Source organism: Pelecanus crispus, chromosome 10, assembly GCF_030463565.1.
Source record: "Pelecanus crispus isolate bPelCri1 chromosome 10, bPelCri1.pri, whole genome shotgun sequence".
Lineage (NCBI taxonomy): Eukaryota > Metazoa > Chordata > Aves > Pelecaniformes > Pelecanidae > Pelecanus > Pelecanus crispus.
The window spans coordinates 18,576,147-18,601,000 of record NC_134652.1 but is presented as its reverse complement, the minus strand read 5'-3'; the positions used below and the strand labels follow the sequence as shown (position 1 = coordinate 18,601,000).

Genomic DNA, 24,854 nt, shown 5'->3' with positions numbered 1-24,854 from the left:
CAAATTTAGATCTCTGTCCTGTGAATAAATTTATCCATTGTTTATGTATGTATGTTTGTGGTTTTTTTGGTCATGTTCTCAAGAAATGGGGGTTGACTTCTGGTCTACAGGACCCTTGCTTGTGTGTAGACTCTTTTTCCCCCCCCTTCTCTCTCTCTTTTTTTTTTTTTTTTTTTTTTTCTTCCTCCAAAGACTTCAAAGTTGTAAAATATCTGTGATAGGCTGGAGTACATCTTCAGCAGATTCTTGGTTACTCACAAATGCCCTGGCATTTTTGGTAGTTCTTCTGTTCAGATAAGTAACATTTTTAGGATCAAGTCAAATCACATTGGATAATACAATGTCTGTGCACTGTAATGTGTTGTATGCATACATCAGACAAATAAAGGACTAACTTTTCTGGTTTTTGAAGAAGTAATATGCATTTGGGGCTAATGCGTCATACAGGAAATAAATTCAGTAGCTCTCCATCACCTAGGTTCCTCTTTATTGCTTAAGCAGATTATTTAAGCAGGAAAAGTTCTGTTGCCTCAAAAGTGAGAGTTCAAGGGCTGTGATAGTCCTAGAGTAGCTTTTCCAGTGCATGTTGCTATATGATGAATTTTACTGTCAGACTTGTTATCCCACATGAAAATGAAAATTTTAGTATTTGGTATCTGAAGATAAATACAAGTGTACAGTTTTTCATGGCTGCACTTCTAATTTGGTAGAGAAACAACTTGTTTTCATACTCTTCCTCGCTAATGTGCTAGTCCCCAGAGTTTCCAGAGGAAAAAATTGTAAAGACAGTCCTCTGTGTGACGTATTCAATTCCAGCCTGGATGTGTATCTGTCAACCAGCCTCTTTCATATCTGAATCTGTTGGGAAGTGTTTTATATAATACAGGGTTGACTGCAATTACCCATGTAACTTCATTTTACAGCATTAGTAATAAATTGTTAGAAGAGTTTTGTAGTCGTAACTGTCAGAAGTTTTTGATAGAGGCAAAATACCTTTTTTACAACACAGAAGTCAATATGGAAGGTTGTTTTGCTGTATTCAAAACTGCATTAAATTCTAGACTTCTTTTATTGGACTGTGTGATTATTGGAAGAAGATGGGATGTCTCATAACTCTGTCAGCAGTCTTATGGCCATTATCATCAACAGGCCTTGAATTTCCCACAGAAATAAAATCAGGTTTCTCAAAGATCTAATTGGATTTGTCGGTAGCAGTTAAAGGAGGTGTACTTTGGAAGCCCATATCGTGGTCTGCAGTCTGTGTATCGTTTTTCTATTAAATTGTATCTAATGCCTCTCAGTTTTGCTTTGACTGATGGGCTCGGTAGTATGTTACTATCGAGGAGAGATGCTTAGGCCACATCCATTGCTTCCAGCAAAGCCAGTTTTGATGTTCATACGCATCGCATCTGCACCTACTGATAAGTCTTTTTTCATAAGCTTCCTGACTCTTTAGGGAAAACTAAAGGTCACGTGTTGCAGTTGCATAATTTTCTCTTTCCAGAACAAAGTCTTTCCATAAATGATCTAGATGCTTTTCTGTTGGTCATACGCCAAAGAGGCAAGTGTTTTCTGTCACTCACTGCCAGGAAGGGTTAAGATTGCAATGGGATTTCTTATACCTTACATGAACTATCTATTTTATTAGAGTACATTGAGTTAAGGCACAGTTGATATTTAAGGCTTGTCTCAAGGGGATTGCTGCTTCCAAAATTGAAAAAGCAGCTGTTTGGAGTCTGGTTCACGCATCTACTAATCACTATTTATCATCACAAACTTTCAATCAAATGCCCAGTTTAGTAGGTTCTGTTCAAATAGCAATTCCAAGCATCCGCTTTCTGGACTAACTGTTGCAGTAAATTTGTTTGGGCAGATGCTGAAATAATTGACCAGGATTTTTCAATAACACTTACCTGTGTATAGTGCCCATATTTTTTTCTTCATTGTTGTGCAGCTGTTATCTGCAGTAAAACTTTGTGAAATTCTGACTTACTTAGACTAAATATACCTCTGACTTAAATGGAAAATAGACAAGTGTTTGGTTAAATTATGCAGTAATCTAAAGAATTGATGGCGGGGAAAAAAAAAAATCAAATTTCAGACAAGTTTACTGATGTCTCTTTTTGGACAGAAACAGGAAATCTTAAAGATAGTCCTTATTAAAGAATGCATTCTTTTATGAGTTTTTCAGGAGTATGTCTTGGGTATTCAGTATGCTGTAGTGTATAGGTAACTGACACCAACTGACATGCAAATTGAATATTTTTTTTAATTTATTGAGCAATTTTAATAAAGCTAGACTTGGTTGTGATCACAGGTTTTAAATTTAATGTTCTTAAATATGATCTCAAAGAGAAAGGAGGAGCCCTATGAATTTATCAAAGATAAATAATCAAAGATGAATCTTACAAAACATCAGCTGTCCAAATCAGGACAGGATTAAGTTCAAAATTTTAACTGTTTTTAGCTCTTACTTTGGGAGATGCAGATCCTCTTTTAAAGAAAGCCTTGTATTTAGTCAAACAGAAGCAGATAGAGCTTGATGACTGACTTCATGACGTTTCCTAAGTAAGAGCACTGAATCATGCATTTTTAGGGGTATGCATCTCTTTGTCATTTTTGTGGATGATAAATAACTATATTAGACTGCGATATATGGTATACTAAGTGAGTGTTCATGTATATTATACTGCTTATATCAAACTGAGTCACTGAGTAGGTTACACATCACACATGGCCTACTCAGGAGGTAAAAAGACAGTCTGGCAGAGATTCCCACTGGATTTGTAGCTACTGTGAAATACCTGTATGGGGAAGAAAGTATGAATTCTGATTGAGAAGTCTCTTATTGATGATATAAATAGTGAATGGATATTTAGCTAAAATGAAGTATATTAAATAATTCCATATAGCTACTGTTTATACTGAAATTTCACACAGCATAATTGCTAAAAGACTCCTAAGCAGACTCCTTAGCACACCCCTTCTTCACTGTTGCCACTTTATAGTACACATATGAAAGAAAATGCTGCTGATTCTGATTTGAATGACTCTCAGTTCACGATATCTAGCTAAATTTTCTTTCAAAACATACTAATGACTAAGACACTAAAAAAAGGTTCAAGGTGGCAAAAACAGAGTGGAGAAGTGAACGCATTATTTGGAATTTGAACGTATCTAAGTACAGAAAAAGCTTTCCATCACTTATCTATAGGAAGTAACCAGACCACTTTTGTCAAATGGAAGCAGTTAAATGTTTGTGTCATTCTCATTAACCACTTCTAAAGCCAAGTAGATTTTACTCTGGTTCGCACCCCTCCCTTGCCCCAATCAAAATACTATTTTCATTAAGTATTGCCTTTTCTTTTGTTTTGTAAATGGAAATATATGAATTGATCTGTAAGTATTATGGGCTCCAGGATAAAAGCAGTCCTTTCAATAGTGATATCGAGGACTTGATATTTATTGCTTTGCTAATAGCTTGTGCTGAATCTTGTTTTGCTAATAATTTATGAAGCACCAAATTCTTCTTTCAAATCATTGAAATAAGTTCAAAGGCATGATTCGGGGTGGTGGAGAGAGATAGTCTGTACTAATACTGCAGTGTATTCATTGTTTCTGAGGGTCATTTGAAAAATAAGTCACTCCCTACTCCCATCCCCAGATCAGTTGTAATCATTTCATGCGTTACAAGCTCATGCTCTCTTTATAAATTCCTATTAGCATTATAATATTTTGTATTCCGTTCCTAAAATCACTGCAATGATGCACAGAATTCTACCCCACGATAATGATACAGTAATATAAAATAAGTGCAATATCATCTGAATATATAAATCAGCAATTTATCAAAGGTAAGATCCCAAATTATACTTCCATTCTCTCAAATCAGAAGTTAGGACTGGCAATGGGAATTCATCAGGTGCTGGAATGCAAGATGCTGTGGATGCCTCTGCCCAAGGCAGCCTATATGCCTTGTTCTGATTTCAAAAGCTAGGAGCAGCTGAGAACTGGTGTCTCTCTCAGATGTCTCAGTGCTGTGGCTGACAGTTTTTGTCTACTTTATACTATGCAAAGCCTACCTAGTTTGGGGACCTATGATGTTTGTGACTACTGATAATACCGAGGTAGTATAATCAGTAGTCTCTTGTATGCCAATGGAGGCTGTGCAGTTTTCATTTAATAAAGTGAAAATCATGTTTTAGAGGATTTGATCAGTCAAATAACTTTTTTGGTATAATGTACCATTTTGATCTCCCAGGAAAATGCATACTCTCACTAACCAGATTTTTTTTTTTTTTTTTTTTTTTTTTTTTTTTTTTTTTTGAGAAATTTGTTCTGCAACTATGAGTAGTCAAGTTTTGGAAAAACCTTCCATTATTAAGGAAGGTTTTTCAAGCTGCATCTTTTCTACATAGTCAGCAAAGACAAGAAACTTGAGCAACTAGAACCTGAAAACAATCCACATGTGAGTGAACATTGAAACCAGTTGTTAACCAGCAAGGTGCCACAGCAGCAATTGACAAATTGACTACTTGATTAAAAGAAGAAAAGTCAAAGCCTAATACTGAACCTCTGCTTTCTATCTTAAGAAATCTCTTACGGCTTCAGTTCCTCTCTAGGCACAGGTCACTCACTGGGAAGTGCAGATTATCTGCCTTCTCACGGGAGAGTTAGAATCGTACAAAATCAGGAAATATACTGCTGTCTTGGTCTATGTAAATGACATTGGGTATTTTCTCTTTTTGATTGAAGTTCTTTACTTTGAATTCAGCTCTTGACAACGGTCCAAGTGTTTTGTGTACCACAGCTCTAGTAAGTGCTGTTTCCTTTCTTCTTTAAAAATTTTTAAGAAAAATATATCATTTAAAAGGAAATATATTGTAAACATCATTATCAAATTTTATTAATTAAAAATAACTGACTTCAGCTAAAAAGTAGCCTGGATTTTTGGACCTTTGCTTTCTTCCCCTAAAAATCTTTGTGTTGAACTTATTTTACCTCATGTTGACACTATGCATGAAATAGAAGCCGAAATCAAGCAGATGATTTTTATTTATCTAGAATTTTTCTATGTTCATGTTGCTTGGAGTAGAATTGGAAATTGGCTTATTTGCAAAGAAGAGTGATGGGTTTTGTTCAAACTTGGAAACTTATCTCTTTTCAGCCATCTGTTCAGAGTAAAAGCAGCAGCAGCAGCAGCAGACCTGACCTCCTCCAGATGATGACAATGAGCTGCTCTGCCCAGAGCAGTCACCATTTCATATTGCCCTTGAAAACCAACATTGAAAAATTCAATTCTGAATTTAGTTGCTTTTTTGATATTTGTGAATGTAAATGCATGTTTTTTCATGCTGCTGACCCAGTGAACTTCACAAAGATAGCTCTTGCCTCATCAAAAATTTAGTCTTTGTCATATGATTAATTCATGTGACTACTCTTATAACTACAATAAAGCAAACTATATATTATAGCCTTTCTTTTATGTTTTAATACCCTTTAATTCTGATTTATAGCTGCTTAGATCATGTTGCAGTCTGAAGTCTGAAGCTTTAAAATGGCTGTGACCTTTGAAAGAAGAGACAACCCTGTAAATTTGCTGTTACAATGTTTTACGCTAGTGTAGAAGTAAAATGCCAGATAAAAAGAGAGGCTTTAGTAGGCTTGTAGAATATTCTTTTAGTTTTAAAAAAAAAAAAAAAAAAAAAGGCATTTCAACTTTTTTTTCTCCAATACAGGTGGGTAGGAGTATTTTTATTACAGGACAAACTGAGGTGGTATATGTATACTAGAGGTTTTTTCCCCATAAGCGGTGAAAGTCTTGAAGTAGTGATGACTGGCAAATCCTTTCTGCTTCTTCACATGTTTTGGAATTGAAAGGACTTTATAAATCTTTAGCTGTATATATTCACTACAGCACTATCAAAATGTTGACCTTTCTGTTCAGCATTGAAGCGCAGGAGAAACATTGGGGCACCTCTCCCATGTCCCCAAAATAATGTATGTTCTCATGGAGCAAGCAGACATTCTGTAAGTGGGTTTGTTGGTTTTCTTTTTTTTTTTTTTTCCCATTTAAATTGAAGATGTGTGGAAAAACTCTCCATAATATTTATGACAGCATGGGAGGTTTCTAATTTCTCTGTTATTTGTGATATGGTAAGATCATTAGTAATAAGGGTTAAATGTTAGTTTCCATTCTTTTTGGTAATATCAGTGATGTGGACTATTTAATGGTAAAATTGGAATTATGAAGACATGCGATTTATTTTACAGAAGCTACTGATACAGAACCTCAGTTTTCATTCAGCTGTTCCATATGATCTCCTTGCTTGCTGACTTTTCTTGATATGCATCCTGTCTTCCATTTAACTATGTATGCTTATTTAATTCCTATTTATATTCAGTACCCAATTATTTTTCAATGGAACTGAGGATATGGAGTACATACCTTTAATTAAAAACAAACAAAACCTATGCCAAAACCTGTCTTTAATGTGGCATATGGGGAATTTCTTACATATCAAACGACTCAGACTTAGTCTGGTACTCATGAAAATAACACATAAAATGAATAGGAGTCTCATTGTAAGATGCTAAACTGTTCACATTTCTTATACACCTTTTGTTTTTTAGAGAAAGGAATCAGCTGACAGGGTCATACACTGCCATTTAAAATTAGACCGACTAAAAGAAATTCATCTTTGCAGCCCTGACTAATACATAACTTCACTCTTCTGCAGTAGCTAAGTGAGATTACAGCCCTTTCTATTTTGAGGTTTCTTAAGTATTTAAAGCCTTTGATGTTTTTTGAAAATCCAGTCATGTCACTGCAATGTTTAAAAGAAAGTCTGCATTTTTTTTAACACCTTGGATTTTTATTTTTCCAAAATGAGTTTCATTTTTAATAGCTGTTTCATCTTTGGATTTAGAAATGTGTTTTACTCACATTCAAAGCATCTTCTAATAAGATTACTAAGGGTGACTTTGAGCAATGACCCTTTGTCATCACATTAACTGATTTAGAAATTTAGCTCACACTGTTTCTAAACGTTCCTTTGCTGTGGGCTTTTAAAACAAATTTATTCTAAAAGTTGTAGTAAATACAACCACAATTAAATGCAAAACTATTTTTAAAAATCCAGAAAAAAATAGAAGAAAGTGCTATTTATATTTCATGAAAAAATTGTCTATTTAAATCTTTTTCTTTGAGGTAGCCATCTCAACCATCTAAAAATAAACCCTAAGACATGAGACTAGAACATTAATTTTCTTTGCAAGTTTAACTCCATCTTATTTTTTACATAATAATATGAGGTAGAGATATATATTGAAATAGTTTCATAAGAGATCTCTAGGTGGATGGTAGATTTTATTGTAATCTTGGAGCCTATAAAACATCAGAAAAGACACTGTCTAAACTTTAAAAAGATGGAATGAAAGAAAATGTGCTTCAAAGGTAGTGTGACATTTTTCAAGTGTAAGTAGTTTTCCCACTTTGCATATGAAATGAATACATGTGACTACCCTAAGACTGTTCTGACTTGCTAGGCAGTATGTAAAGAGAGGAGAAAGTCCTCCTCTTCATTGTCTTAGTTCTGCCACCCAACATCAGTGTTATAAAACTGAAAACGCATGACCCTTAGAATATGATTTCTATATCTGATTTTGTAAGTGGCCTGAATTTTGGGAACTATGGATTTGAGGTCAGTTACATAGGAAATCAATAGATGATATGCAGACCTCTGACACGGATATTCAAATACTTCTACCTTGTATATAATTCTTCATTACACTTTTTTTCTTTATTTGAAAAGTAGCCCTGACTCTAAGAACCAGAAATAGGTTAATCTTTCCCTATTGCTTATATAACATTTGAATGCCAAAATGCTGGCTTTGTACATAAAGACGCAGCTCATGGTTGATGTATTTGAACAGCAGTTTATATATTGTTGTTCTCAAATGCAAGAACTTAAAGAACTTACTAATTACTTTCAGTATTCACAAGTTGAGCATAAAATGGTAACCTTTAGTTAATATAAAGCGAGGGAACTAATTCACTCTTAACTGAAATTTCTAAGAAAAACTTCTGATTGAATTCAATCCGCTTTAGACTTCATTAAGTGAGAGATCTGCACAGCTACTCCATTAGCACCTTTCTGAAATATTCCTGTATCACGAAGTAACTAGAGACTGTTCAGACAGCCTTAGTACTCATAACATTAGTAATTAATCACTTAAACTGAAAGGAGTATAAAAATTCGAGTATCCCAAACTTCTTTCCTACCTTCTCCCATGGGTTACAAAACACAGTCCATTATTTCATTTCACTTCACCAGACTTTTTGGCTAATGATGGAGCTGTACAAGGAAGATCTTACCAGGTTTAGAAGAATAAAAGAAAGCTCTTTTTTTTTTCTTCTTCTTCTCCTTTTTTTTTTTTTTTTTAATAAAGTCTTTTATTCATGGATGCTCTGAAATGCAGTCAGTCTTTTCCTGGTGAGCTGTGAAAGGCATGAAGTTGGATTGTCTTTAACCCTGAGAAAGATTTTGGTCTAGACAAGAAGATAGCCTTTTCTGATAAACTCTACCAGCTATGGCTTGCTAAGTTGAATGGTGTCTACAAGGCCCACAAGTTTATTTTCTCTATTACCTGATACACTTAATAGACATCCTGCCCTAGTAAAGGTTCATGAGTAGTTCTTTTCACTTTAATTACATTGAGGAAGGATGGGCAGAACACATGCATGATGCATTTCTTGCTAAAACTCCAATATGATTGCCTGTAATTTGTACCAACATGCCAGTTTTTAACATAAAAATATGAATATCAAGATTCTGCTATTATAAGAAAGGCAGAATAAGCACCTTAAGAAGCTTTCCACCTAGCATGTTGTTTTGAAGAGGTCACTGAAGCTTTATTACAAAACGTACTTTCAGTAATACAGAAAGGTTCCCATCATTAGAGAAGGTATGCCTACATTGATGTTAATTGAAAGAGAGATTTTTTCCAGACTGTCTAGGCTGGCAAAAAATGCATTTTCCAGACTATAGCAACATTATATAGTAGTTCCAAGTGTATCTTGCATTTCAAGTGACAACCTTGTTTCAAGCTTGTGGGGCGCAGCACGTATGCCAGATTTTCCAGTTTGTTCTCAGCAAGGTTAAGTGAAATTAGACCAACTGGACTAAATTATCCTTTTATATGGAAATTGTGTCACTGTTTAGATGTCAGAATGGGATGTGTACAAAGGAGCTTAGTTCTTGTACTGCTTTCCATAAAATAATGAATCCTTGAGCTCAAGGTTGAGGAGCTCCTAGGCTGTGCTTCAGAATCTAGGGAAATTAATTGTCTCCTTATCTTTCCTCTGCTGTACCACTTTAAAAGTTGTAGTGACTTTTCTTACAGCAAAGTACGTTGTTGCCTTTTTCCACTGGATTGCAAAGTGCAATGTCTATTGTCAGCACTACAGCGATGTGTTGAACAGCTGAGAAGGACCTGGATTGTTTCTGCTCTGCCAAGAAGCCATATATCTGTGTATATAGAATATTTGGCTGTTGAGAGGTACCTTGCTAATTTCTGGGTCTTCAAGTATCTCACCTGTTTTACTTTGTGCAATCTGAGTCAGAAGCAGTCCCTTAAGCCTTCAAGCCTTTAGAACGTTTGGTCAGGTAAGAAAGAATCACTGCTGAAGTTTGTCTGCAACATACTACCACAGCATGCTACCAAGATTCTGCTGTAGAGGATTACAATTTTGAAATTCATCAGATCTCTTACTTCTGGGAAAAAAACCCATATGCTTTAAGTCATATGATACCCGTGATGCCCAGGTGCTAAAGCACACAACGCTGGAGAATTTGAAGCAATTTTCAGCATCTGCTAAATAATTCAAGTTACTTGGATTAATACATTTTTGTTTTGGAAACTGATCATCTTATTAATTCTACCTCACCTACTGTCTTTAAACATGAATTAAGTTTCTTTTAAACCTAGAAGCCCCTATAATTTGACCATTCTGAGTGTTAGAAGTCCACTGGCCATGCAGTAAAGCTTTTTGGGGATTAGGCTCATCTCTCGTTATGTGTAGTAGAAATATGAATAGAAATACACAGTAGAACAGGACATAACGGCTGAAGTAGATGTTTTTTAGAATCTCTTCAGGAAGGAATACTCTTAGAGTTTGGTAAAGTTATAGCCAAACTTAGCATTTAAACACAGCTGACAAAAAGAAAATTAATTACTGTTAATCTATAGATTGGCATGCTGTTTTTTCTTTAAATTGTGGCTGAAGTTATTAAAAATGGTGGTTTGTTCCTATGCAAAAAAATTATTTCATTATTAAATTGCATCTAGTGTGAGATAATTCTTTATGCAATGTCAGTTTTGGCATAGGTATTTTCCAATTTCATTTTTTATACTGGAATCTGAGTTCACCATGCATCTCCTGCTATAGAGTTCTAATCAAATGCAGTGCATCCATGAAAGCACATATTTGCTTGTATGAACAAGCAAATGCAGCTCTAAACAGTGGTACTGTGAGCAAGAGGGTAAGTCTTCAGTAATAGCGATGCCTAGCACTTCCCACTGCTCACGGGAAGGAGCTGCACCTTTCTGAATCGAAGGTTTTTGCATCCCTATGCACTTCTAGAAAATGACTACAAATACCTTTAGCTTTGGCAGGTATCTTTCTTGTCCATATCAGCTTCTACATGATCCCTATATTATTTGAACTTCTGTTATTTAATTATTTTTCATTTCAGTGTAGTCTTTGTTAATCTTGAGTATCAAAAGTCCTTGAATAATTGGAATAGATGTGCAATCACCAGGTTTTGAAGTAATGCTGGACATCAGGTCATGCTAGTCCAGCCTGCTTGCTTTTCTAGATTAACAGAAGACTGCTGCTGTAAACTGCTTACCTGCCTTTCTTCAGGGGGCCCGTAGAGACTCTGTAGCAGGCAGGGGAATGTGTTACAGTCACAAAGGTCTAGAGAAATGAGGTGTTAACTTATTAAACTTCATGGCAGGTGCTAGCCCCAGGTTAGAAAACTGAATTCTTACTGAATTGGACTGCTCTTGTAATCTAGCAGCCAGAGAAAATTAACAAGTATCTGGTTAATTTTAATTGGTTTGGGAAATTATGATCATACCATTTAGTGTACCCCCAAATGGCTATCAACTCCAACTACCACAGATGTAACCTCTTATTATGACCCAGAAAAACCTGAAAAGCTTCGCAGAAGAAAGAAGCATCCAGCTGTTGCCCAGATTTTTGCTGAGTAATTAAGGCACAATAAACATTTCTCAATTTTCATTTTGACTTTATGCTGGAGAAATTTCTAATATTTTGCTGGTTTAAGATTATAAAAGTCCAAAATATACAAAATTCTATTTTTTAGAGTTCAAATCTTATGGTATGGTCAGAAGATAAATCCTAAATGTTTAAATTTATTTACATATATTGTAAGCCATTCCTTTAAAGTGTGCATAAATGTACATGTATTCTTTTTTGGATTTCATAGTACCGGAGTGATCTGCACTGCATCTTCTGGGAATTTGTCTCACAAGGCATTTATATAAAATATAAGGCAAGGATTGGGCTGAAACATAAAGTGTGATCAGTTGGCTTTGGAGGTGTAGTTGCCATGGTAGTCTTTTCCAAGTATCTAGTTTTCTGACTGGGGCATTTTATAAGGCTGAAAAAACTGCTAAACTAAAGATACTTTAATTTGTATAATGTTTTTGCTCTGATCATTGAATATAATCAGCAGGGACGGTATGGAGTGAGGAAGATATTAACAAGTGCGTGGATAGAAAATAAAAGGAAGCTAAAAATGATAGTGATTGCAAGCTAATTATTTTCATAGCTAATGTAATTAGTTTTGTAAAGGCTAAAGCTAAAATGTTGAAGTGTGTTTATATCTTTAGGGGACTGTTTTAAGAGAATTATATCTGCTAGAGAGGAAACCAATGTTTTTACTCAAGAAATATTTCACTTTATTGGGACTGGTATCTTTAATCTACCCCAACTCTAGGTATGCAAGTTCCTTGTTTGCTAGCAAGAGTGATGATCAAACTTTTGTTTTCTTGGGGAAGTCAGTGTTTCTAGATGTGTTCTGGGCTAAAAATATGTTGTTAACGCAAACTTTTTTTGGCCTCTGAAAACAAACGGCTGCCTAGAGATAGTAGGGAAGAGGTAGTTTGGCAGATAATAACTCTACAGAGGAAAACACTTTCTCAGTGTCTATCTTAATTCTTTTAGAAATCAGAGTTGTGTAGTATTTATCTTAAAAGGACATGCCAAATAGTTTTCACTCAATACTCAGTGCAAAATTAGGGTAAGTCACTACTACGTTAGTACCAAATAGACTGTGTAAAGCTATATCAAAAGTTGTCATAATTTAAATATGGCGCATCATTGTGTAGCTGCTTAGTTTGTGTCAAGACTCTTAGGCAGAGAAACCTAGCAGTCCTTGCTTAAACTCCAGCTGTCTCTAATTGCTGCAGATTTTCTGAAAAGAGGTAGCTGGTAAGATGCAGAAGTGCCACATCATAAAGCTCAAAGCCAACACGTTCACATTTGGTAAGAAAACTGAGTTGTACTGCTCATGAAGCAAAAGAGCAATGCATGTTCGATAGAAAGTCCTCTTAACCTGGCAGCTGTATTCAAGTCTAGCAGCCAGTCTTTAGATGGCTTTGCTTAGTGTAGAGAGGGCTGTATTAGTTTCACTTCTGAGGTAGCAAAAGCATGGACTGCTTGGGTCAAATCTTCATTCAAATTTAACAACATTAAGACTGAAGAAAGCTTTCTTGCCAGCTGCATTCAGAAGAGCACTGAATGCCACACACACTTAGTTTTACTGGCTAATTTAAAGTCCTAAAATTCTGAATCACTTGGAGCAATTTTTATTGCACTTTCTTTCTTTTGAACTGCTTTATTTAAATATAAATAGCAACAGCCGGTCTTTGACTCATGACAAAACACAACGCATGCCATTCATTTTGCTCATGCTTATAGTTTTTTAGGTGAGCATTTTTTTCATAGTTAAGTATGTGAACATAGAAGTCTATTTATCTGTTTACCTGTCCACTTTTTTGACCCTTTCTTCTAACATTTATTCACTGTATATAGTAACCAGAAACTACGGTGCCTCCATTGTAAGATGATAATCACTGATACCAGCAGATACCACTAATAAATAGCTCAGATACAGTTGTTGGATAATAAGAACCCCTTATTCACCAGCCTATATTGTCACTGCTCAAAATAGGTAATTAATCAACCATACTCATATGCAGCAAACACTCTTGTCTCCATTCTGAAATCAATTCTGTACAAGGGTATGATCTATTCGGTGAATTTAATTTATGAAAACAAACCGACAGCCTTAACAGTTATTTGTAATTTGTATATCTTACTTCTTGGGTTTGTTTTCTTTATTAAAAAAAATGCTTTATAAATTAATCTGTTCTTTTCTTTCTTGTGTCTTTATCCTTTCCAAGGTTATGCCTTTCTGCTGTTCCAGGAAGAAAGCTCAGTACAAGCTCTGATAGATGCCTGTCTGGAAGAAGACGGGAAACTTTACCTGTGTGTGTCAAGTCCCACAATCAAGGATAAACCAGTAAGTAGCTTATGCCATGACACTTATGCTGGTTGCTAACCCATTTGCTGTTATTCTTTTCAGTTAATAAATAAAAAAATACTTACAGTTGATTCACTTGTCCATTTCCTGTTGCTGTCCTTGCTGTTACATTGAATTGACTTTCTGTATCAGCATAACATGGTTTTAACATTTGCTGCCTTCTGATAAATGCCATGTTCAATTAACTTTTATATTTGGTACTTCTGGTATCTCACAGGACTATGCATCCTTTTACAATGGTAGCTGTAAAACAATTGGATTATAATTTTTCCCTCTATATTAATTGAAAGAAAAGCAAGCATTATGCAATGAAATGAAGAAACTTAACCCCACCACCCCCCAAATGAAAATCCAGATAGCTTCAAATATGCCCTGTACTTCATTAGGTTTCTTAATTATTATTTTTTCTGCGTGCAATAGCTAATCAATTTATAATTTAGGTCTCCTTTACCTTATATAAACTGCAGGGTAAAAACAAGTAATGCAGACAGCTATAGCAGAATAGAACACATCTGGTAACCTGTTTCTGTTGTTCACATCTCTAATGTTCTTTAATGCTGGTCTCTCTTGTGGCTGTGGATACACACAGATTAGATGAAAACTACAGACAAATATGATTAGATAAAAAACATGCTGCCTTTTAAAACCACTATTAAAAAGCTTGCACAGATCAATGAACAACCCAGTGTTACAGCACAGTGAGTGTGCTTATGTGATTTCCAGGATCAATAAATGGATGGATGAACAGCTTTATCCAAATAACTTCTGAGCATTTTTTTTTTCCTGTGTAATCTAAAGATTTCTTATCAACTGTGTTGCTTGCTGCTTAACAGAAGTGAGCATTCACACATTATAAAAACTCCTTTTGTATCCAAGCACAGAAATTAATTTTATCTCCACTCCTATCAGTGCTTTAAAATTTGTGGATCACTGTATGTCATTTCAGGAAAGCCAGAAGCCCAAACTGCAACTGTAATTGCACATATATGTTCTGAAAGCCCTTTCACAGATTTCTTATTATAATGGCGATTAGGGGCAGGGAATTAATGAGGTGGGAGTTTGCTATGATGAAATTTAACTCAAGCCTGGCCTCTAGAGGTGATAAATGAATTGTCCACCTTCTTTCAAATACTTAGATAAACCATGTTCTCAAGTTGTTTTGGCGCTTCTACCACCGATTTACTCCTTTTGCTAAGTTAAAATTATATTTTTAATTATAGAAAGATTTGGCAGTTGTTCTGAATTTTAATTTAGTTGCCAAGTTCCTCTACTAAAAACAATCCTTAATACAGGTGCAAATTCGACCTTGGAACCTAAGTGACAGTGACTTCGTGATGGATGGGTCTCAGCCTTTGGATCCAAGAAAAACTATCTTTGTTGGAGGAGTTCCACGGCCCCTCCGAGCTGGTGAGTAGAAGGAAAATGTAGGGCATGTAGTAGGGGGTTCCAGATTAAGCAGAAAAGATAGGTAGTATATGTAAAAGAGCAGAAAATATACCCTGTCTTTTCCAAAGATCATAGCTCACTTCGTAAGTCAGTGAGTATCTTCCCGTCTACAAAACACAAACTGTGAACATTTTTTATCTTTTAAATAGGTTACTAATTAGGATTTTCAGTAGAAACAGTTTTCCCCAAGTTTGCATTATATCCTAGAACTTGGCTGACCGTAATGTATACCATCTTCATCCCAACCCTGATTTGCTTGCTGAGATGCAAACAAGTTCTCTTTTCCTTTGACTAGATGACAAACTTCTCCCAGCCCCTTTCCAGACCAATTCCAACTGCAGTGCTACGATTTCTCTTTCCCTTTTTGTCAACCCTAACCCTAATTTCCCATGGAGCTATAGGCAAGGCCTCTCAGCTGTTGTCCAGAAGAAAAATTTCTCCCAGCCTAGGTCTCTTGGTTGCCCCACTCTGTACTGAAGACCACTTTCCAGACCCACTCCTAGTGTAGCTCTTTTTCTCAATCTTTTTTCTTCACCCTGAACTCTTTTTCTTCACTTTTATTTGCACAGCCATAGACAAGACTCCTTTAACCTTTGGCCAGAGGAAAGATTTATCCCAGCCCAGATCTCCTGGCAGCCTCCACTTGGTTTTGAAGGCCCCTTTTCAGCACTGCTCCCAGATGTAGCTCAACACTCTTCTTTCTTCCTAACCTTTATATTTTTGGTGAGCCAATTACAAGGTCACGAAGCTATTAGCAACTTGAAGCATTTCTCCTAGCTAGGTCTTTTGGCAGCCCTCAGTTCTGTTTAGTAGTCCCTCTCCATCCTCACTCCAAGTCAGCTGCATGTTTTTTCTTTTTCATTGTCTCAACCCTAATCCTAATTTTCCAGGGCTGTAGTAGACAAGGCCCCTCAGTCACTGTCTGGAAGAAAGGCTTCTGGATCAGGTTTCCTGGTAGCCCTCACTTTCCTTTGGCAGCCACTTTCCAGCCCACTAGACCTTCAGCTCCTTGCTTTATTTTTCTACCTAATCCTAATTCTTTTGAGAAGCTGTACACAAGGTCTGCCAGCCATTGCTGACAGTAAGATTTCTCCCAGCCCAGGTTTCTTGGCAGCTTTCACTTTCCTCACCATCTTAAAATAAGGCATAATTGTAAGATGGTAATTATGTAAATAGTAACAATTAAACATTACCTCATGTCTAATTACAGCCTTTATAAAACTGTATGTCATTTGGCCTGTCATAGACTACATTTGAAAACTGGTACCTTTAAATAGTTAACTTCTCCAAAGCAGACAAATAGTTTCCAGTTTTTCTTGTTTGCACCTTTAAAGATCCGATAGTTTTTCCTAAGACGTCTGAGCACTGCATAGTTTCCTTGCCCTGGAATCCTATATATTCTTTGCCTATTGACAAGAGTAACTTACTGGAACTACTATTGTAAATGTTTTTAAGTGTTCCTGATGTTTATTCCCTACTGTCACTTTCTGCGATCATTACCCAAATGATAATTGCAAATCATTAGGAAGCAGAAGAATCTACTGGTCACTACTTTATGCTGATAGTTTTCCCTTGCTGCTTGGAGCAAGAGTATTATCTGGTTTGGTAGAATGAATCAGACATTTGTTTGCTTGTTGCAAATGGACAAATTAGCATATGGTCTTCCTTTAATATGATGCACACATTTATACAAACGCACGTACATACTCAATGTAAAAATTGTGTCTATTCTATGTATAATTAACTAGTGAGAATTTTGTGAGAACTACGAGGATTTCAATAGTATATCCTTTTTCATTTTATCTTGGGTAGCCAAATTTTAATTTGCTACCAAAAGTGTTTTCACACATTAGCATAAAAAAATAGCTGACTTGGCAGGGCCTGCACAAGTCCCCAGTATCTGGCTTTGTGAGGGTCTGTCCTTCATCCATCTGACAAATTTGTTTGCCTTATCAGCTTTTACAGAGAACCTGGCTTGGAGACCGCACATCTTTGCACAGTTCACATGCCTCTTCCCCACTTCCTTCAGCCTCTTTTCCACTTTCTTCAGTTATTTCCCTTAACTTTCCTCCTCTTAACTTTTCCTGTGTGTCCTCAGCCATGCACTCAGCCTGTCTTATTTTATGAATTATATTTATAACTTCTTTAGAGTTATTCTTAGTGTCAGAAAAAGCAACAAACCATTTTAAAAGATCCACAATCAAGTTAATGTTCTACAAAAATACTAAGTTAAGTTGCACCCAAAATGTAGGCTTGCTTTAAGTGTAATAACTTCTGATGTTTCACAAAATTTTTATTTCAAATGTAAAACACTTCCTTAATGCCTTTTCAACCTTAGTACTTAGGGCAAAATGTCAGATTCTAAATATAGGAATATCTTTAAGTGATCTTATATGTAAACTAGCATTAAACAAGCCTGGCTGGAGCTGGGGGAGATCCTGAATACCTAATCCCGAATACCACAGTTTTAACTTACAGTATGATAAATTCTAAACCAGTTGACCTGGTACCTACTTCAACAGTGTAACTCTGCATTTTTTTTTCACGCTTCAGTCACACCAAGTTCCTTTTTACAGATTCTGGTTTTTACCTTTATATTTTACTATAATTCATGTAAGGTTGATTCAATCTGTTAAAAACAACGTTTGGGTTTGCTATTTTAGACTCTGGAAAACAAGTATGCTAAGGCAAATAGCGCTTTTTTTAATGCAACAAACCAAACACAACGCTATTATTTATGTTAGATCTGTAATATTTAACATTTGGCTTCTTGCAGTTGAATTGGCAATGATTATGGACCGTTTATATGGAGGTGTCTGCTATGCTGGCATTGATACAGACCCAGAGCTGAAGTATCCAAAAGGTGCTGGCAGAGTGGCTTTCTCCAATCAGCAGAGCTATATTGCTGCTATCAGTGCGCGCTTTGTCCAGCTCCAACATAATGACATTGACAAACGGGTAAGTAAAATAGCATGGAACAGAATGGTTGTTACTCACAAAACTGTACAGAAATGAAAAACATCCTTATATTAATATTGTGTTGGAGAATACTGTAACCTCTGTTCTTCAGATGACATTTGTTAATTATTTAAAAGCTTATTTAAGCAGCTAAAGCAGAGTGAAAAGATGTATCTTAAATATCTTAAGTAACTCTTTAGCACTAAAACCAGAAAATAGTTGGTTGTAAGCTCGTTTGTTCTTGGTTTTGTTTTGAATTCTGAAGGTCAGACACTGTAGAATTTCCCAGCTTCTTTCTCCTCTTTTAGATGCTTGCTCATTGTGCATCAACAGCTTTTAGTTAGTAGCTGCTTATACAGCTTCTGGCATTTCTGCTATTATTAGGCAACATGTTCTCTCGGCAATGTACGCCTAGACTTGAGGTTCCGAAAACACAGGTTTATCCTAAATATAATAGGTAACGCTGACCTCAGGAGTCTTGAGAATTATTTAACCAAAACCAAATGCCAGTAGGTGCTTGACAGGCAGAAGGGGGGGAAATGAGGTGGTTTTGTTCAGTCCCTATGAAATCCTGTTTTTTAGAGGGCTTTTTAAGTACAGAGTGAAGTATTTACTGCAATCTGAGTTGAAGACATTAAAAGAAAACATTACTTAATTTCCAAGATGCTTTTTTTTCCTTTAGACCTTCTGTCTTCACCTCGATTACATGTACAAATAACACATATGTTTTTGAGGACTCAGCATTTAGAATTATTCAAAAGAACATACAGCATGCACTGCTTTATGTATTTTTACAATAGGGATAGCTTGTTTCCTACTTAATCTAATATAAGTTGTTTAAGTCAGCTTGAGAGGTATTGGGTATGTCTATTACGTGCAGTATACACATAAAACTGCAAAGCCCAAGCTATTTTTACTTTCTCTTTAAAAATCTGAACTTTTTGTCAAATTAGATGAGCTCATGGAGTTATAAGCCCTCAAACTATTTTTCTGTGGTGCTCCTATACCTCATGATTTTAACTAAGACAAGGCTGTTCCTAAATATTTCTTGTCCATTGAATTCTGAAAAATTTTACAGAGAGACTAAGAAGATTAATTTTGGAGTCTTAATCACAGTGTTGAACCCTTTAAGATTTATATGTCAGCCATGCTTAAAAACTTGGGGTTTTTTTTCTAAGCTTTAGGATAGAGCTATAAATGATGCTAGCTGGTAGTTTTTACCATTAATCGGTACTTTTCCCAACTGGTTGATTGATAATTTAAGTTTACTTAATTATCTTTTATCTGTTCTTAAAGTAAGTTTATCTGTAAATTTGAAGAAGTATGAAGTCTCTTCATGAGTCCTTAAATACTAGTTTTAAAATCTAATAATTGAAATCCCTGCATTGTACAGTATACATTCCTAAAATTATTTCACTAGTAACCAACACAAGAGAAGGAGTGAGAGAGAGAGAATCTATTTCAGACCTTCCCAATTCATGCTTTGGAAATGTGAGTAGGTGGGGATCTAGAGATGTGCTGGACACTGGACCCACTTTCTTCCAATTTCATTTGAGACAGTGCTGTTTTATTTTACATGATGCTTCTAATTTTAGTGGCAGGGTATCTGATACACAAAATGGCAGTTATTCAGACTTGTTCCATGCAATACTAGTAGTACAGTGTAATTTAAAAAAAAAAAAAATTCAGCATAAAGCTTTTTTGTATAATATGTTTCTTGGTTTTCAACTTAATATCTCATTCTGTGTTTCTTTAATACTGTATGTATTTAAGCGTAGTTACTGGAGTCAAGTTTTCCTTGCAATATACAAATTTTGCCAGACTAGCACTTACGCAGTTACAGCAAAATTAGTTATAATAAAAGTACATATATTTCAATTTTTTCTCTCTTTTAGTGTAGTTGGCTGCACTTAAACCGCTTCATAAATAGCATCATAAAGCCATATGATTACACATGCATAAACTAATGATTTCCCTAGAATGAATAAACACACAATTTAAATGGGTAGGCTTGATTCTTAGGAATCAATTCTCTACACGGGAGAGAACTCACATGTTGTCAATTGCTGTAATAGTATTATTGCAAGTGCCTAGTCGTGCATCAAAATACTGCTGTGTTTGGCACAAGCACTTTAAAAACAAAAAGAATTCCAGTCCTAAGATGTTTACAGCTGAGTGTAGGACAAAAGTCAGCAGCTCTCCAGCCTATTTATAATTGATGGCAAAGCCATAGTTGGAAAAACTATGAAATCTTACTACATTTCTAGGGCTAAAAATCTGTAGATAGTGATTTTTGCCAGCATAAGGCAGAGTATTTAATACGAGGTCATCTAATCTTGTTTAATTTGCGTCTTCTCTTCATTTATTAGTCTGGTCCTGCATTTTGCAGTTCACAAAAAAAACAAAGAAAGAAATGAAAACAACTCTCTGGAAAAAAACCCTCTGAAACTCACCAGATCGCTGAAGTTTAGAAATATGAGTTTGTTCTTATAATTTTGCTTTCTAAATGCTGCTCTTTCACACCCTGCCCCCGTAACAACTGTATTCACATTCCTGGAGGTTTCTTAGACAGCAGCAAAATCCTTGGAGATGCTATTTTTACTGTACTTGCATCTTAGTACATTCACATACCTAACTTTTCCAAGAAATGTTGAATAGTTACCAAAGCACACCCTTCTTTCTTTAGATTTTCTGACAAGTGGTCGGTATGAAATTTAACTACTGACCTCTTTGGGTTAATCCAGCATCAGTTGAAAACCTTCAGTAGAGTCAAAAGAATGAAAATATAGTTCCTTCTGTTCATACTTAGCAAAACTATGTGATCTTCTTACAGTTATTTTTCTTCTTCCTGGTGCAGGTGGAAGTGAAGCCATATGTGCTGGATGATCAGATGTGTGATGAATGCCAGGGCACTCGCTGTGGTGGAAAATTTGCTCCATTCTTTTGTGCCAATGTTACCTGTTTGCAGTATTACTGTGAATACTGCTGGGCAAGCATACACTCTCGTGCTGGGCGAGAGTTCCACAAACCACTGGTAAAGGAGGGAGGTGACCGGCCCCGCCACGTCCCGTTCCGCTGGAGCTGAACCCCAGGCCTCACCCAGCAACAAGTACTGGAGTAGATAAAATCGAGTGAAAAGAGAGCGCTGCCTCAGGGCTTAGTGTTCTGGAAATCTGTGCATTCGTCCTCGACTTTAATGAAGATATGGGTCTTTTTATTACTATTATTATTATTTACAGTCACATTACTGAACTCAAGTGTCCAGTATAATACAAACAGGCAGAGTGTAACTGTACTGATTTTGCACTTTGATTCACACAAACATCTGCTTGGTACCTTAATTTCCTACACAAGACTTGTCACTAGTGACATTACGTAGACTGCCATTCTCATCAGCCTTCTCTGGGTTGATGTGTATGTGATGAAGATTTTTTTATTATAATTATAATTATTTTTATTTTTAAACTGGAGCATGCACTTATTTTCAGAAATTTAGACTTGCCCCTAGCAGATGACTTACCAAAGGTAATATTCACAAGTAGGTGGCAGATGTAGCAAAAACTTAAACAGATATTCAGCAATCATTAGTTTGGGTCATTTAGAGTAGTAATAACCCTTAAAGAAAATAAGCCTTTAGTTGCTCTCCATTTTGACTTGTAAGGATGATACCTCATAAGCTGGATCAGACTTTTTTCTTTTGTTTTGCTGAGGTTTTTTTTTGTTTGTTTTGTTTTGTTGGTTTTGGTTTTTTTTGTTAGGTCTTTTAGTGTTATGTAAATGTATGCTGCAATAGCTTTTGCTGCTATTAAAATGGTATTACTAATACCATAATACTCTATTCAGGCTAGGGTATCAATTAAAAAATGAATATGTGATTAAAATAGTGATGGCTGCTGAAAGGAGATCAGTATAGCATACAGAAAAGCTTCCAAGGAAGGTCAATATTTTTTGACTGCATGTTTACTTAATCAGGTTGCTGCATGCAATAAATTTTATATATGTCTAATATAAAACCTGCCCACAATGCACAAATTATGAATCTATGTAGGCTACAAAATACTCAGTAACAAAAAAAAAAAAAAATTGATTACTGACTGGAGGAAGGCATGCCTCAGTAAATGTAATGCTTCTGAAATTAGGATCAGCCCATTACAGAATGACCTATATTACAACAAATATAAAAACTAGCTGTAGGATATTCTTAAAACAAATTTGTGGATGGTAGATGAAGTACTTTGCGGTGCTCTGTTATATATCGTGCAATTTATTTTATATAGTAAAGTGATTATGTCTAGTACTGTGATCAAACTTAACTGTTAAAGCCTCTGTATCCAACATTAACACATTTTTGACAGTTCATAACAGGTACATAAACAGAAATGAGCTCTTAGTAACAACCTCTCTCCTAATGCTTGCATCATTTACGTAGCTGCAGACCTTGTCCAGAAAACCAAAGAGCTCATGCTAGCGTACATACACTACCGATTAGATAGTCTGTCAAACTAATAAACTAGGCACATTTAAGAAAGTTAGGAAAAAAGTGGTGCTAAAGAAATGTCTGCATATAAAAGTAACACGAGATGTCTGCTCTGTGGATGTGGCGTTATCTCTCTAATCCCTGGATGTATCCTGTGAAGCTTGAATACAATTAAGACCTGCTAACACAGTGGACATTTTTTTAGCATGAACTATGGGGCTGCAGATAGCATATAAACACACTTGGTATACTAATGATTGTGAGAATGTGTACACTATTTTTTATTTTTCCTCCTTTATTTTTGCAGTTCTGGGGACAATCTGACTGGATATGACACCGCATAGTAGATTTAAATGTTCTGGGTTTTGTTTGTTGTGATGTCCTTGTTTGTGTCTAATTTAGTAAGTTGTTTTTCCCACTGTTTAGTTGCAAGTATTGGCTTTGAAAGGATTTTTTTTTTCTGTTTTGGGGAAAAAAAAAAAAAGAAAAAAATAGTTTTTTACTGGTTTAAAATGCTTATTATAATTATCCCTTTTGAAGTTACTTCTGGGCGGTTTTGTGATATTGCTTTTCCCAGCCCAGGTGTCTTTTCTGTTTTTTTTTCATCTGTACAAGACATTTTGTTATGCACTACTTTTTGTATCTAGACAGTTTTCAACAGTCGGCTGATGATTTTTTTTAAAGAAAAAGGCATGCTTTCTGACTGACATGATCTTTTGCAATACCTCAATTTTGAAATATAGGAAAGAAAATGATATTTTCTAAGTAAGTTTATTCAGAAAAATATATATTAATTTAATTCTGCAAGAAAAATGATTTAACAGATGGGTAACTTTATTTTTTTCATGCTTATTTGAGTTTTTTTGAAAATGAAGAAGTTAGAGCTTTATAACTGTAATATTAAAGATCATAGCTAACCTACAGAAATCTACCTAATTATGTGAAAGACGTAAACCTTTTTGAAGAAATACCCCTCTTTCATGTAGAAAAATACCCCCAGAGAGAAAGAGAGAGAGAGAGAAGCTGGAAAATGTACAATATAGCATAATGTTGGATTAAATCTAAAACAAAATCATCATAAAGAATAGGTGTAAACACAAACTCCATTTGGTGCTGAAAGTTGTGAATAGAAGGTGAAAAAATATTTTCCCTTAATTTGTATATTTATAATCAAGTGTGATTATGCACGACTGACCAGAATTGTGAGAGTTCTTCTGTTTGTATTTTTTTAAAGAGAACTTTTTTTAGTTTATTAAATTATGACATGCTCCCTTTTGTTTTGTAAATGAATGTGCCCCTGAGTTGTTAATATGTTATATTAAAAGAGGGTCCTTCAAAAAAAGTTATTTTTTAAAATATGGAGTTCTGAACTGCAACTTGACTAAGAAGCCCCTGGGTACAACAGGTCCTATTGTGGCCTTTTCTGATGTGAGACTTGAACTAGTCGATTTTTTTGAAGGCTAACCTAACCTCGACTATTTGTTGTTATGTGCAATACTGTTTGTACTGTTTGTATAAAAAAAAAGAAAAATGAAAAGAAAAAAGGCATAAATCTTTATTGCAGATTTATTTTCATTGCAGACTTTAGACATTGTGATTCACTAAAATCATTTTTCTACTGTCAAATATGTACCTTTTCTTCATGCTGGTATTTTTTCAATAGTAATGTAGCCTTTGTACTGAGACAAATTTTCATTGTTATTTTTAGAAAGATTTTTTGCTAAGAAAAAAATTAAACATATTTACATATTTTTCATTTTTATTTCGTATTTTCTTTAAGGAGTGCTTTCTCAACCATTAATATAGTTGTTTCTGGGAGAGACTTTCATATCTGGTCAATGTCATTAATATTATTTTGTATTTTTACTTGGAATAAATTAATTTTATGATGCTAATTCTTTAAAAGTTTATTTTTTTCATTTTCAGTTATTTTTGAAGCTAAAATCTTTGTAATATTGTTACTAAAGTGTCTAGTTTTTTGAAATGCAAAGCTTTATGTATTAACTTGCTGATGTGGTTTACAATAGTGTGGCAATGATGAAAATGGTTGGTTATGTAAAGTGATTGGAAAATTGTAACAAAGAATTGGGCAATAAAATGACAGAATGAAGCAGAAAAAATGTGATATTTTGAAAAGCCTTTTCCTTTATCAAAATGATTTAGGGAGATAATAGGGATGTCACAGTACCAGTTCGCTGTCTAGATTTATACACCACCAGTGTTGATGAAATACTATTGCCGTTATAAGGAACTAAATCTATTGAAACAATGGGTTTTTGACCCTGCCCATTCAGCATAATGCTCCATTACTTTTCTCGTCATGAACTCAATAAACT

General features: G+C 35.2%; 1 protein-coding gene across 9 annotated transcripts in view; it reads left to right on the top strand.

Annotated features, from left to right (window-relative positions):
• The window catches only part of CPEB3 (cytoplasmic polyadenylation element binding protein 3), a 97,900-nt gene extending 73,246 nt beyond the window's left edge, over window positions 1-24,654 (top strand). For all 9 annotated transcript variants that reach the window (XM_075717540.1, XM_075717544.1, XM_075717541.1 and 6 more), the window contains 4 exons: window positions 13,498-13,616; window positions 14,930-15,044; window positions 17,860-18,041; window positions 20,899-24,654. In XM_075717540.1, the coding sequence (XP_075573655.1) occupies window positions 13,498-13,616; window positions 14,930-15,044; window positions 17,860-18,041; window positions 20,899-21,126 (644 nt within the window). In that variant the 3' untranslated portion in view covers window positions 21,127-24,654. The remainder of the gene's footprint in view (window positions 1-13,497; window positions 13,617-14,929; window positions 15,045-17,859; window positions 18,042-20,898) is intronic.
• Window positions 24,655-24,854: the final 200 nt, after the last annotated feature.